Source organism: Panicum virgatum, chromosome 4N, assembly GCF_016808335.1.
Source record: "Panicum virgatum strain AP13 chromosome 4N, P.virgatum_v5, whole genome shotgun sequence".
NCBI lineage: Eukaryota > Viridiplantae > Streptophyta > Magnoliopsida > Poales > Poaceae > Panicum > Panicum virgatum.
The window spans coordinates 848,985-863,631 of NC_053148.1; the positions used below are offsets into that span (position 1 = coordinate 848,985).

A 14,647-nucleotide genomic window follows, 5' to 3' on the forward strand; every position below is an offset into this window, starting at 1 on the left:
AAATGCTAAATGTGTGTACCCGCCCATGAGCTGAATTATTATATTGAAGCAGCCTAAGGTAGGTCATGCGCCAGAGTTCTGCCCAACAAATAACACGCACATCATGTAAGTGGGAACAAAATTCCAACGCTCATAGTCTACTGATTGCTCATCATTTTATCAATACCCTTTTATACAACAGATACCTAAGGATTTGCCATGTACATCTGCCAACAATGAAGAGTAAACTCAGGAAGTCAATAGGCTAATGTACAACTGCACGTTTGTATCGTGACATCCTGAAAATGATGTACAATTCGGAACCTGTATTATGTGATATAGTTGAATGCTGATGGCGTGCTATGTATTGTGTACTGCTTGTACATGCTCCCTTCTCGCCTGTGGTGGGGAAGCAAAAGCAAAAGTTTTCCTACTGAACATCCACTGCACACCAGTTAATTCAGTTAAAATTGTTGAGCCTACAATGTCCATGGGTCTATCCATCCTCTGCCATTTCAACAAGCAGTTTCAAATCATGCTGTAGCATACAAAGACTGTCCGTCAAGCATCCAAAATGTTAAACAACTTGCATCATTCAGAACCTGTAATATGTTAAAATGACAAAATATTAAGAAGAGTAAGGTCATAAGCAGAAACACACAGGTTTCTAACAAACTGTGTGATCAAAAATCTTTTGCAAAGAATATTTACCAGCAGCCACTCATAACCCAACAGTGTTATTCCACAACTTCGTTCAGAGCAAAGCTCGAGCAACTATACATATGAACTGTATCCTCCACCGAGAGGTACTCTTGGATAGAATACTGCTTGTATCGAGAGGCTAGGACAACATCTGAAGCCAATACTCTGGTAAGGGAAAATTATTAGCTTGATAACAATAAAGGATTCATGAAGGAAAATAAATACCAACTTTTATTTATAGCCAGTAGCAAACATTAACACCTGAAGCATCACATATGAAATTTATCACCTACCCCCCAGAACCTTAAATTCAAGATGTCACCAATTTCTTATGGAAAGCGATGCACTAATTGATGGTGGTAGCTTGCTGTACAAGTAGAAATGATAGGTTGTCTAACTTCAAATGCCGTAGCTAAAAAGAATTATTAAACGAATTAGCAGATCAGATACTGGGTAAGACTTAAAGTAGAAGTCATTGGACTGGTGGTAGGAATGTCAAATGATTCTGGGTGCAACCCTTACCGGAATACACACTATGTCACCTTGCGCATTGGTTAGTACTGGTAGTGTACGTCTTGCAGCAGCAGGAATACATCTAAGGATCTGAAGAGCTTTCTGTGCCGACTGTTGCAAATATCTGTAGTGCTGTGGGGCATTATCCATTTGCATCTTGCCACTGGAAGCTTTTGGATCACTCAGGTTGTCTTCCACTGAACGGATTTTACAAACTTCAGCAAGGAACAACCAGTCAGCATCAATCATGTGCCGGACTTCAAGACTTCCATCCAGATTCACATTACAAATCTTGGACAGATATTCTTCATTTTCATGCAAACATATTTCATTCACAACATCTGGATCTTTCCATGTAATCAAAAATCTGCTCATGAAGTGACATGTTTCGCCAGGACAAAGGCTCAAGACATCACAATCAGGAAATCTTGTTTCCTCCATATCGTGTTCTTCATCTTTATGTTCTTTCGCAATAAATTTATTTTGCTCATCTGTTCGCAAGTAACAGAGCTTTTCTAATGTAAAATCGTCTATTAAGTTGAGATCCTTTGCTTTGTTCAGAACATCTATGGAAGATTTAGAATACACAAAAGGTATGTTGGAGTGGTTCTGTATAAACTGATTAGACTGTAGAAGTCCTTCAAGGACTATCTGATCAATCTTGGGTACTGGAGGTGCCCGCTCTTCGTAGGAACACTTGTAGGAAATTTCAGCAGAAGATGACTCCATCCAATCAACAGAACAACAAACGAGTACTTTCGAACCTTTAGACCTTGGAACAGCACAAAGGTAACAACCAGCTACGGTAAGGGCAGCCTGCATGAGAATCAAGCAATGCTGAATGAATTCTAAGTAATAACTAGTTAACTACATAATAACCGATCATGTAAGCACATATGTTTTATCTTTCATATAGCATGCGCCAGCATACTGCACCACATAATGGCTGTCCCACTCGTTTGATCATTACCAAAGTTATCATGACAACACTGAAACACCAAAGTCAAACAAACCTTGCAAGGAATGGTACAAATGTAATCCAGGAGCAGTCGAGCAGATCTACCACGAAGTGGCTTGTGCCTCTGTGAAACAAACTGCAAGGATAAAAAAAGTATAATTGAAGAGTTTTCGCAAAAGCTCTTACTACCAACAATTGATGAAGTTGAAAGGTATCAAATTTAATACATACCTGCAAGATATTTGCTAAATAATGTGAAAGACAAAGGTCGTCGACATTTAATGGATCAAGTTTTTCCAGGTCAATAACAGCATATCCATACTGCCATACAGTAGATAATTTTTGAGGAAAATGTGTCAGCCTACAAAATACAATAATCACCCAGGACTAGGAGACTTCACATCTAAGTAGAGAGCATAGGTGGACCTCCAATATTGACACAGACTTCTTTGCGATCATACTCCAGGTACCATCAACACATGTCCTTGCCAACCGGCATGCGCTTATCAGTTTATGAACTCCGGAGTGAAAGGTACCTGATTCAAATTTTGTGGACAACCAAATGTTTTTCATTATTCCTGGATACAATCATACAAGATGAAACTCCACCAACAAGTGGTTATTCAAGAGAATACTGAAGGGAAAATGGACAGTAAGCAATAAGCCAGTTTGTTGCCACAGATAGCATGGCATTGGCACCTAATCACAGCTAATCATCAGGGATATCAGGCAAACAAGACCTTTAGCTTGTGCAAAATGTAGTCATCTCAACCAAGCTGAGCAAATGTTTCAAATTTCTATGGACCGCACATTTCAAGTTATTATTTCAAAATGTCGTTGATTATTAACTAAAAGAATGTGTGACTTTGACAAAAAAATATCCTTCTTGCATGATATTGTCACGAATGGAAGAGGGGAAGGAGAGACTGAACTGTATTGTATTGGAGAGAGGCCCTTCGGGCTACATATACATGAGACACACCCCAAACCCTAGAATAAAGGAAAAGACTATACTACCCTTGACTATTATACTCTAACACCCCTCTCAAATGCAACGTGAATGCAATGTCGTTGCATTTGGAGAGTTGATACTAAGCACTAGACTCAAAAGAAACAAGAAAAAGATACATCCAAGTCTAAAATCTTGATATCATCGAAGCGTGCAACTCTTGAATATGTCATGTAGATGAGCTCCTCCACAAGAGGGTATTGCCTTCACAAACTAGTACTTGAGCAAATACCTCGAGTCTTCACAAACCAGTACGTCGACTCCTCAAACACAAGCCTTGCTTTGGAGATTTTGAACTTGACAATAACTTGAGATGTGTCAAACCAGCCAAACAGAGAGGAGAATGAGAGATCACTGCTGCAAGACGGCAAGCAGCGAGATGACATGATGATGACGACAAATAGACGGCCATTGATCATGACGTGGAGCAAAACGGCTCCGAAAGGGACCAAGAGGGCAAAGGTCGCACCACAAAGATGATGTGATTAGCTAAATCGACGGGACTTAGCTAACCAAAATAAAAACAAGATATGGGCTGATTTGACAAGGAAATGGTGGACACGCACGGCATTGACGAACTAAAGTTGCAATTGGACTTGGATAGACAATGGTTTAGATGATATACTAGCACAACATGGCAACCTAAACATATGGATGCACTTGGATAAACGAACAGCGGAAATATGACAATATACTATGGATATGCAGCAGCAACTGGGATGAACGCAGCGGAACTGGACATTCAACTAATGGACTCAAGACAGCAGCAGATAGCAGGCACAAGCAAAAGAGATCAGCAATTGCGTGCAGGAGCTCAAGATGCACTCCAGATAGGCCCAAAAGAAGTAATTTGTGGCCCAAAAGCAGACAGCAGTAGCCCAAAAGGATATGCGAGCTGCAGCTCCTCTCCAGAAAAGCACGAGCATGCCTTGACCTGACGGGTAGAACACGAGATGACGGCGCGGCTCGAGTTGGAGTTGACGCGGAGGAGCCGCAGCGGCAGGCGAGGGAGGTGGCCGCGACGGCGGCCGGCAACGAGCGGCGCACGCGTGGACGGCGCGGACAAGGGCGCGATGGCCTGCGCGGAGCAATCGGCAGAGCAGAGCACCGCCCCCCCAGTGCCTTGCTGCAGAACGACAGCAAAGCAGAGCAGAGGTGACGAACAGGGGCGGGCAGAGGCTGCGACGGGCAGTGCCAAGGGGGGATGGCGGCTCTGATACCATGTCACGAATGGAAGAGGGGAAGGAGGGACTGAATTGTATTGTATTGGAGAGAGGCCCTTTGGGCTACATATACATGAGACACACACCAAACCCTAGAATAGAGGAAAAGACTATACTACCCTTGACTATTATACTCTAACAGATATACCATTAAATCAAATAGCTAACAAAAGGATTGTGAAAACGAAATAAACACACTACAAAAGTGAATCAAACATAGCAGCATTAAGTACAGCTGTAAACCTTCAATAGATAAATTTCTCAAAGATGCCCGAATCCTGTTTCTAGCATACATCATACTATTATTTGTTGGATCTTCCACCCAGGATTGATTACTACCTTGACATATCTGTGAAAAATGACTGGCAATCAGGTAATTGCAACACAAAAGATCATTCTTAAAACAGACTCACATCAACAATCATTGGCGATAATCCTCAAAATTGTCCACAAGAAATGACTTGTAATAAAAAAGCATGAATCCACATAAAAGAATAACTTTTATTTGTTCCAATTGAGAAATCGTTGAATTTTGTAAGAAATGAAATTAAATAAAATATAAGACATATGGCCAACCTCCAGAATCAGAAATCCTGATAAAATGTCTGCACAAAAAAAATAAAGCGCTAACATTTTCTTCCAAATTAGGCTTCCACTGGTAACACATTCTAATTCCATATATATTGAGATTTAGGCTCACCTTATACATATCATCTTTTGAAAAATCAAGCATGGGCCGCACAAGAAGAATGCCATACCGTCGAAAGTTCTCTCCATCATATTTTAGATTAGGCGCAAACAATTGAGACACAAAGGCTGTACCAGCAAGCCCTAAAATCCCACTATTGCGAGATAGTCTAAGAACAAAGAGCTCAGCCTGCATTTATAAGACTTGGACTCAGTGAGGCACAAACAAATACCTAAAGTATTATTGTACATCAGTACCGTGAAATCGAAATACACTTCATGCAAGTACACAGTACATTCAAAAGCATCAATTTGACGGTTCAATGAAGTACTGTTACAGTATAAAAAGAAAAAGGCTATTCACCTTAAACCTAAAGCATTTGTTCCAGTTCCAGCTACTCACCTAAAACTTTCAAAAACTAGTGTAGTACAAGGGAACATGCTGTTTACTACTGGGAACTAATTCTTATTTGTTAAAGAGTAAAATGCATGGATTTAAGAAATTTGCTATGGAGTGTCATGGACTCATGGACCCTTATCTGCAGTTTCCAAGTTCATGGACCTAGATGACACTCCACCACAGATCCATTTCAATGTTTGGTAAACCACAATTCTAAATTGGGGATAACATCTCCATTGACATCAACCAGGTTATTTGCTACTGAGAACTATTCTTATTTGTTAAATCACAATTACAAAATGGGGATAACTTCTGCATTAACACCAAAAGATAAATAATAATACAAATCAGCTTTGACAGACCTGGTCATCAGAGTGGTGTGCAATAAGCAAGACTCCTATTTGTTGCTTTATACAAATGTCCAATAATTTTTGGTACCTGAATTTATTAACACATGAAGCTCAACCAAGCTGAATATGTTCTCCAGATGTGAATAAATTGATTAATTGACACAGATATTCCACAAAGGCCACGTTAGCGCCAGTTTGGTTAATGATATTTGTAGAAAGTATGAGATGAGTCTTTCAAACTTATGAGCACAAAGGCTATTTTGTGGTAGAAGTTGTCGATAATGTCCTGACACAAGTTTCACATGCATTGCAGATAATACAAAAACAAATTAAATATTTCTTTTTGACAATGAGCCACTAACTTTCCTATTAACATAGGCCTACATCAGGGGTCAGCATTGAGCCCTTATTTATTTGCTTTAGTGATGGATGAGGTCACAAGGGATATACAAGGTGAGATCCCTTGGTGTATGCTCTTTGCTGATGATGTGGTGCTAGTTGACGAGAGTAGGGCAGGGGTTAATAGGAAGTTAGAGCTGTGGAGACGCACGTTAGAGTCGAAAGGGTTCAGACTTAGTAGGACCAAGACCGAGTACATGATGTGCGATTTCAGCGCGACTAGGCATGAGGGGGGAGACGTTAGTCTAGATGGGCAAGTGGTGGTCCAGAAGGATACGTTTCGGTATTTAGGATCGGTGCTACAAAAGGATGGCGACATTGATGAAGATGTTAGACATAGAATTTCAGCTGGCTGGTTGAAATGGCGGCAAGCTTCTGGCATCCTTTGTGACAAGAGGGTGCCACAAAAGCTAAAAGGCAAATTCTATAGGACAGCAATTCGTCCGGCGATGTTATACGGTGCTGAATGTTGGCCTACAAAAAGGCGACATGTGCAGCAACTGAGTGTAGCAGAGATGCGGATGTTGCGGTGGTTTTGCGGGCACACAAGGAGGGATAGAGTCCGGAACGAAGTTATTCGGGATAGGGTCGGGGTGGCACCAATTGAGGAGAAACTTACTCAGCATCGGCTGAGATGGTTTGGACATGTCCAACGAAGGCCTCCTGAGGCGCCGGTGCGTAATGGGGTCCTTGAGCTAGTCGATAATGTAAAGAGGGGTAGAGGTAGACCTAAACTGACGTGGGCTGAGTCGGTTAAGAGAGACCTTAAAGATTGGAACATCTCTAAAGAGATAGCTTTGGATAGGAGCGCTTGGAGACTAGCTATTAATGTGCCTGAACCTTGAACTTATTTCTTTCGGGTTTCATCTCTAGCCTACCCCAACTTGCTTGGGAAAAAAGGCTATGTTGTTGTTGTTGTTGTTGTTGACAATGAGCCACTAAATGCCATGTTTGCAACAAGTAAAAATTATCCTGGTAGGATCATGTTAGTGTGTCAAAGGAGCAGAGGTGATAAGTACCTCACTTCACGGGCAGCCTCTTGCACATGCCCTTGTTTTGGGCGACCATCTGGCCACTCACATCTAGCAATCTCACACTCAACCCCTGCAACAAAATCACAGAACCTCATAAACAGAACAACACCAAAGGTGCAATTTCAGTTATCACAGCAACGCCCAAATCCTCCAATCCAACACAAACCATACCTAAAGATTATTCGGCTAGGTTCAGCACCACAACCGCAATGTGTGTGCAGATGCTAGAGATTTGGTCATTTCTTAATGAACTAGACTTGGCGAGAAACCCCTGAACTCTAAAAATTGTGCGCAGGGGCTTGAATACATGTAAGGGTGTGTTTAGTTGGTGAAAAAAGTTTGGCTTTTGGTACTGTAGCACATTTCGTTGTTACTTGACAAATAATATTCAATTATGGGCTAATTAAGTTTAAAAGATTCAGCTCGTGTTAATCAATTAGACTGTGTAATTAGTTATTTTTTCAACTGCATTTAATGCTCCATGCATGTATCCGAAGATTCGATGTGGGTACTGCGCAAATTTTTTTGGAACTAAACAGAGCCAAAAAGTTTGCACTGAAGCTCAAACAGTAAACTTGACGAGATTGAGTATATGAGGTCACCCATGCCGCGCACGCGGTCGCGCACAAGCCGCGCCTCGTCGGCGCTCTCGGGGCGCAGCCCGTGGTCGACGACGACGCCCAGAAGACCGTCCACGAATGCCGAGGCATCGGAGCCCCCCTCGCCTGCGGCCTTCCGCCCCGCCGCCTTCTTCCATGCCGCGGCGAGCACGCACAGCGCCATGGAGTCCGGCCCGCCAGAGACCCCCACCGCTGCAACCCGACCAGCCAATTAACCGGAAGGACGAGACGAGCCCACCGAAACAAAATGGGACTGAAACAGCGGAGGGGATAGGAGGGGCGAACCGATGCGGTGGTGCGGGTGGATGCCGGCGAGGGCCATGCGGCGGTCGAAGGATGCGTGGTAAGGGGCGAGCGACGAGGAGGGGGTGGCGGAGGAGGATGCGGAGCAGCGGAATAGGCGGAGGCGGCGAAGCCGGAGGCACGGGGAGGGCGAGGAGCGGAGGGAGAGGAGGAGCGGCGGCATGGCCGGAGTTGGGGGAGATAGGGACAACGGCAGCAGGGTTTAATGCTCCTGGCAAGGTAGGAGAAGCGGCGGCGGCGATGCAGGCCGCGACGCCGCCGCCACCGAGGTCCTGGAGGACGAGTGGCGGCCGGGACGAGCGGAAGAGAGCGGAGGCGGTGGCGGCGTCGGCATCAGCCTGCAGTGCAATCCAATCCAAAGCAATCCGTTTTCCTCCCCGAGGCCGAAGCAGGCCAAGCCCAGATCAATTGAGCCCGAGCCATTGGGCCACTTTCAATGGAGTTTCATAGAGAATTTCATAGCATTAAATATTATTAATTTTACTGACATGATAAAGAGAGAGAAATCTAGAGTTTTATAGGATGTAAGGAGAGTTTTATCACCATGAAACTCATCTGGCACAGTTACCTAATTTTCAATTTTGGTAACTGTGTCCATGAAATTCCCACTGAGACTGACCTTAAACCTCACCTGGTCGTACCAAATTAATGCTCGCAAAGTTGTTGCCAGTAAGAAGCAAAGCATGCTCCTGTTGTCCAAGACTCCAAGTCACACCACTGTTACGCAACAAAAGGGATATTGATGCGGTTAAAAATATTAACTTGACTAAGACCATAGACCAGTTTCCCTATAGGTTAGATATATAGCTCTAGGAAAATTGTTTTCATTGTGAAGATAAACTAGCAGATAGATTTTATTTGAGTAAAATGTACCCTGGGTTCTCAAACTTTTCACCTCTTCCCATATGCGTCCACCAACTTGCAAAGTGACTATCCAGGTTCCTCATCTTTTGCTGCGGCACACAGACGGTCCAATATCAGCCATGCCAGCTCCATAATCCGACGTGGTCGTGTCACCGTGTCTGATGAAAACTATGCCCATGCCAATTTAGCAACATCGCTCGCCGGCCGTTCTCTTCCCTATTCTCCAGCCATCCGCGCCACATTTGGCTGGAGAATGGGGAAGAGAATGAGACATCTAGGATGCATTTTACTCATTTTATTTCTCTACCAGGCTATCCTTTTCGAGCATGAGCTGCATCTTGCTTGTTCATCTTCCCCTCAGAGCCAGCTGGCAGGCTGCAAGGATGAAGCATGCTGGTGGTACAATGAGAAAGAGAGCCCCCCTGTGCTTGCCTATTTCCCGATACCTTCCATTCATATGTGTTTCTCTTTTTTTCCCCCTTCACTGGCATGCATGTATGCCTCTCCGCTCTCCTCTTCTTTCTGTTGCTCTTTGCAGCGACTGCTTTCTCCCTGGTGTTAGCGGGCAGCAGCAGACAAGCTCTATCTGGAAACAAGGCACGAGTAAGGGGCGCCCTATATAAACAAAGGCCGCCCTTCATTCAGTAATAAGCTACATCATCAAGGAGTTGGCCTGCATTGATATGATTTGATTAAATCTACCTACCAACCATCCGATGGGATGAAATAGTAGTTAATGCGACTGCTACTTGCGATTAACTTGTCGTAAGAAATTATTAATATAAGTCCTGTATGATAACCAGATGATTCATTCCTTGATGCAAGGCAAGATTAAACAAAACAAAACGTGCAAGAACACAATGCAAAATGATCCGATCAAAATCTTTATTCGTCTAAAACACAACTCTGGTCCCTTTTTCCTCGCGATCCCTCTTGTTAAACTGTACATCCTTGTTGTTTACAGTTTGACTCCCACAGCCAGCAGCCAAGCCGGCCACATAACAAGCATCTTCTACTTCCTAGACACACAGTTTACCTTTCGACTGCTCCAGAATTAATCTCTTATTCCCACACATCCCTAAAGCAAGAAACCTTTAATGAAGGAATTCACCACATATGTCCACCGGGAGGCGCCCCTCATCGGACTTGATGCACTTGCCCCAGCTTCATCAAGCCACTCACGCGACACTGTCAGTGCGTGCACCAAGAATGTTTGTGTACCCAGTGATTGTCAACTTTATGGTGATGGAACCTTTCCCGGTGCCTTCTATTCCTACGTACCTTTTCCTACCACACGTCTCTTGTTCCTCATCAGCTCACAACCCTCCATCTATCATCTTCGAGTAGTAGCTAGCTACTAATTGATTGGCTTGCATATAGGATGGTGAAGACCAAGGGAACGAACAAGAAGAGGGCTCACATACAAGAGGAGGAGGAGAAGCCTACCTATAAGATGGTGAGGGTCGATATCGTATATAAGTACGTAAGGGTGCATTGCCGAGAAAATTGGTAGCCAGTTACTCCCTGATACTCGACAAGTACAAGCGTTGGGTAGATGTGGTGACCATGACACAAATTTATTAATGCGTACCATGCATCTTATGTAGAAGTACCAAGTACTCCCTACAGCAAATAAATTCTCTCTCTTTTATTCTTAATTAAGATGAAGGGAGACCCTTCAAAAAAATTAACATGAAGGAATCACAAAAGAAAAACAAAAAGCTTGTAATAATGTGTTAATATATGCGATATGGCTGGAAAGCAATCATACTATACTCCTTAGGCCTTTCTTTTTTTTAGCATTTACGTCAGTCCTTACCAAGGTTCAAGAAAACGCTAGGCGCTAGGCCACTGACTAGTGAGTAAACGCGATTAAACATGATTAATCGTGATTAAACATTACACACATATATCAATAAAATAATAACAAAAGAACATTTGGGCTATTTTCATACCAATCTCAACCCAGTATGATGAAAGTCCAATATGCCAACTAACCTTGTACTACATGGGCTGCAATTTGGCCCATCCAGCCCATCTCCACCTCATACTTGCCCTAGCTTTGACAGAGCCCACACGACACAGCCGCCAGCTGTCTCCTGCCAGTCTCATCTCCCCCAGTCTCATCTCCTTCCTCTGCTCCATCCGCCTCCTCCACGGTGCATCCCTGGCGGTGGTGCGCACAGCAGCCCTCCACGGCGCATCACCCCTGTTCCATCCGCTCTCCTCCATGGCGCACCACCCCTGCTCCATCTGCTCTCCTCCATGGCGCACCACCGCCGCCGCCACTGCCGCAACTCTTCCTCCCCCTCGCGCTCTACTCCAGGCAGGACAGCGTCGTGCCCGATCCGTCGCCGCTGGGCCCCGATCCGCCGCCGGGGAGGGTGGAGGAGACCTTCCCGTGGGCGAACCTTCCTGGAGAAGGGGGTGCCGCTGCTCTGTCCGCTCCCCTCTCCACGGTGCATCGCCCCTGCTCCGTCTGCTCCCCTCCATGGCGCACCATCCGGCGGGTGACCACCTGCAGACACGACCTGGAGGCGCAAATCTAGCTGAGGGCAGTCCAAATCTCATCTCCCCTCTTGTTTTCTTCACCATCCATGGGTTGCTCTGTTCACCCAGCGTTTAATTGGGCGTTTATGGCCTAAACGACGTGCTGGGGGTCCGTTTAGCGCGATTAAACGTACGTTTAAAAATGATTTCTCGAATATTGGTCCTTACAGAGGACATTTCTTTTTTTTAGCGATCATATGTGAGCATGTTTTTCATTAAAAGAATGAAGAAAGAGGACACGATTGTCTAACCATTACGCGTTCACGAATGAACACTATGCTAGGAAAAACAAAAAGAATTAGATTACAATAATGCTATATCATTCCGCAACCCGAATAGGCCCATAGGGCAGCATCTTCATCGTTCTTCATTAACGCACGCAGATATGATGTTCATCTACTCGAGCCTCCTCAGCAAGGAATCCGATGAGCTGGATCACGACAAATATATAGGATAGGGCTCCTCGGATCTCTCTGATGAGCACCTCTCACCTCCCATATATATGCACTCATGAGATACAATTATATAACTAGAGACACTGCATTGTTTTAGTTGTCTAGTAATGGCCCGAATACCTTGCTTTTGCTAGTTTTGGTGCTACACTCTTCTACCTATTTATTTGAGGGTGCATTTGCTGGCCGATAGTTTTATGTTGCCCAATTGGCCTCTTAGGGTTGGCAATAGGTACATTAAAGATGGCGATCTGCTATATTCAAAAATGTTCCTCAAGATTTTGCAAGAAAATAGAGCACCTTTGGAAGGAAGCTATAGGCTATTGAGAGGGATATATATAGATGGAACTTCCACTCTATATGCCGTAAGTGATAGACTCTGTGTCTGCCTTATCATCATTGAAATATAGCTTCTGGTACCACGGCCTTGTTCTTGGTGCTCCTGTCACAACTAACGGCTAAGAAACTACTACCTTAACATGTGTCAAGAATGTGCGCATAGATTATTATTGCGCTCAATAGTGGCTCTTCTTAATTTGCTGCAGTGTCCCACTATTTGCATTCTCCTAGCTTATATGCCATATCTTGAGCTTAATAAGGATAAGTTGGCGTTATGCTTTAATTAGATATAGTTAATTGTGCTACTGGAGAGGAGAATTTCTAATGATCCTGACCTATAACTGCCGATACCGGAAATCGGATCTTTGCCGAGTGCTAAATTGTTTGCCGAGTGCAATCTATCGAGCACTCTGCAAACAATCTCTTTGCCGAGTGCTACGTGAAAAAAGCTCGGTAAAATAAAAACACTCAGTAAATAAATTTTTGTCGAGTGTATTTTTGTTACACTCGGTAAATATCCCTTTGCCAAGTTCTCTTTATCTAACACTCGGCAAAGGAGCAGCTTACCGAGTGTCTAGATCCAACACTCGGCAAACCAAAATTCTATCCCCCTACCGGCGCCCGCGCCTATCTCTCCTCCCTTTATCTCAAAATCAACTCCCACTCCTCCCACCTCTCTTCTTTCCTCCCTTATCCTCTCCACCGGCCGCTCCTCTCCCCCTCCCCATCGGCGCGGTGCGTGGCCTGCTCCTCCTGCTTGTTGCCCCTCTCCTCCCCCCTGCACTCGCCCCTCACTTGCTGTAGTGGGGAGCGGCGATGGGGGCAGGCACGGCGGAGGCACAGCCCACGGGCGTGAGGAGCGGCCAGCTTGAGGAGCAGCGACGGTGGCCGGGCGAGGGGAGCAGCAGCCGAGTGGGTAATGGCGGCGGCGCAGGCCGAGGAGGAGCGGCTGTGGCGGCGGTCGACGCGAGGAGCGGCGGCGATGGCCGGGCGAGGGGAGCGGCAGCCGAGCGAGGGCAATGGCGGCGGCGCAGGCCGGTGAGCTGCAGTGGTGCTTTTTTTATTTTTTCCAATTTTTTTTTGCCAAGTGCTAAATAACACAAAGATTCTTTGCCAGTGCACGAGAAAAGGCACTCGGCAAAGAGCTGTTTGCCGACCCTCTCTTTGCCGAGGGTTACCGTCGGCAAATGTTTTGCCGTGTGTTTGTTGGCTTCGCCTGCAGGTGTAAGATGTGCCCGGACATCTTGGGCGTTGCACCAACCAACAAGGGCTATGTTCATCCATCCGTCCAATCTGTACCATGTAGTTTTCAGCTTCCTGCGCATAGATCATTTGGAACTTTCTTTGCCTTTATTTGCCTTTTAATTTATTCCCGGAATGCCCAATTCCACACCTATTTAAACCTGTTGAGCATAAGCTGTATACGTTGATTTTGTACCTTGTTTTGATTTTTTGAAAGTAGTATTTGACTGCAGGTACCTTATCTCCAGCTCCGAGAAAACATTGGGCACTACATTGCTTAGATTATTGACCCAATTGGGTCCCTTAGTGGTTTTCTTTCTCGTACCGGGAAGGTGCATGTTGGCATGAGCTTCATGCTCAACGCGGTTGTAAAACTTTTTTCATCGTAATACAATGATATGCAGCTCTCCAGAAAAAAAAAATCATTGCTTAGATTGCAGACAAGTTGATCTGCAAGGACGGCAAGCTTCATATATACTCATTTTACTGTTTCACTGTTTCTGCTACATAGCTTCAGCAAATCAGCACTGTAGTATATAATCTTCCTATTAAGATTTATAATTTGGTCTATGTTTGTAACTGAATTTGTTGCAATTTTTATCATTTATATTTTCTATAATGACGGTGAATAGTAGCCTGTCCGCTTATAGCAGCATGCCAGCTTATAGCAGCATGCAGTGTCAAGCTTGGTTCGGTTGCTAGCTAGCTAGTATTACTATGCATAGACACAGTAGTTTGGAAAACATGTTCTTATTGATTTATAACCATAGTTTGGCTAATATAGTTTACTACATTAGAATATGAAATGTCTGGGTTGAGTTGGTGTATGACGATGGAGGTTTGAAGTGAAGTGGGTAATATTGGTGGGAATACTGCTCGGTTCTCAGCCCACTTGCACTTGTATATCCACCCTCTCCTAAGCCACGAGCACACTGCCACATTGACCGATCATCCTCCACTCAGAGCTCGCAGACAGACTGCAAGGATGAAGCAAGATGGCGGTATGATGAGTAAGAGAGAACC

General features: G+C 44.5%; 1 protein-coding gene across 4 annotated transcripts; it reads right to left on the reverse strand.

Annotated features, from left to right (window-relative positions):
- Positions 1-106: 106 nt before the first annotated feature.
- Positions 107-8,555, reverse strand: LOC120669607. 4 transcript variants are annotated; one of them, XR_005672717.1, is made up of 12 exons: positions 8,160-8,555; positions 7,857-8,066; positions 7,240-7,324; positions 5,834-5,909; positions 5,085-5,261; positions 4,628-4,733; positions 2,579-2,688; positions 2,384-2,473; positions 2,208-2,288; positions 1,204-2,010; positions 691-846; positions 107-486 (listed from the first exon to the last, which is right to left on the reverse strand). XR_005672717.1 is itself a non-coding variant. In XM_039949401.1 (11 exons), exons 1-11 carry the CDS (start codon positions 8,338-8,340, stop codon positions 754-756), a joined length of 2,016 nt encoding a protein of 671 aa, XP_039805335.1. In that variant the 5' UTR covers positions 8,341-8,555; the 3' UTR covers positions 585-753. The 4 variants fall into 4 exon arrangements, 1 of the variants encoding a protein (XP_039805335.1); XR_005672716.1 differs by having other exon boundaries at positions 107-581; XR_005672718.1 differs by lacking the exon at positions 5,085-5,261 and having other exon boundaries at positions 107-581.
- Positions 8,556-14,647: the final 6,092 nt, after the last annotated feature.

Coding starts and splice junctions, on each gene's coding strand:
- LOC120669607 (XM_039949401.1), bottom strand. CDS start 8,340: ATGCCGCCGCTCCTCCTCTCCCTCCGCTCCTCGCCCTCCCCGTGCCTC. Junction 5,262..5,833: donor CACACCACTCTGATGACCAG/GTCTGTCAAAGC, acceptor TTATAAATGCAG/GCTGAGCTCTTTGTTCTTAG. Junction 4,734..5,084: donor CAAAAGATGATATGTATAAG/GTGAGCCTAAAT, acceptor CATTTTTCACAG/ATATGTCAAGGTAGTAATCA.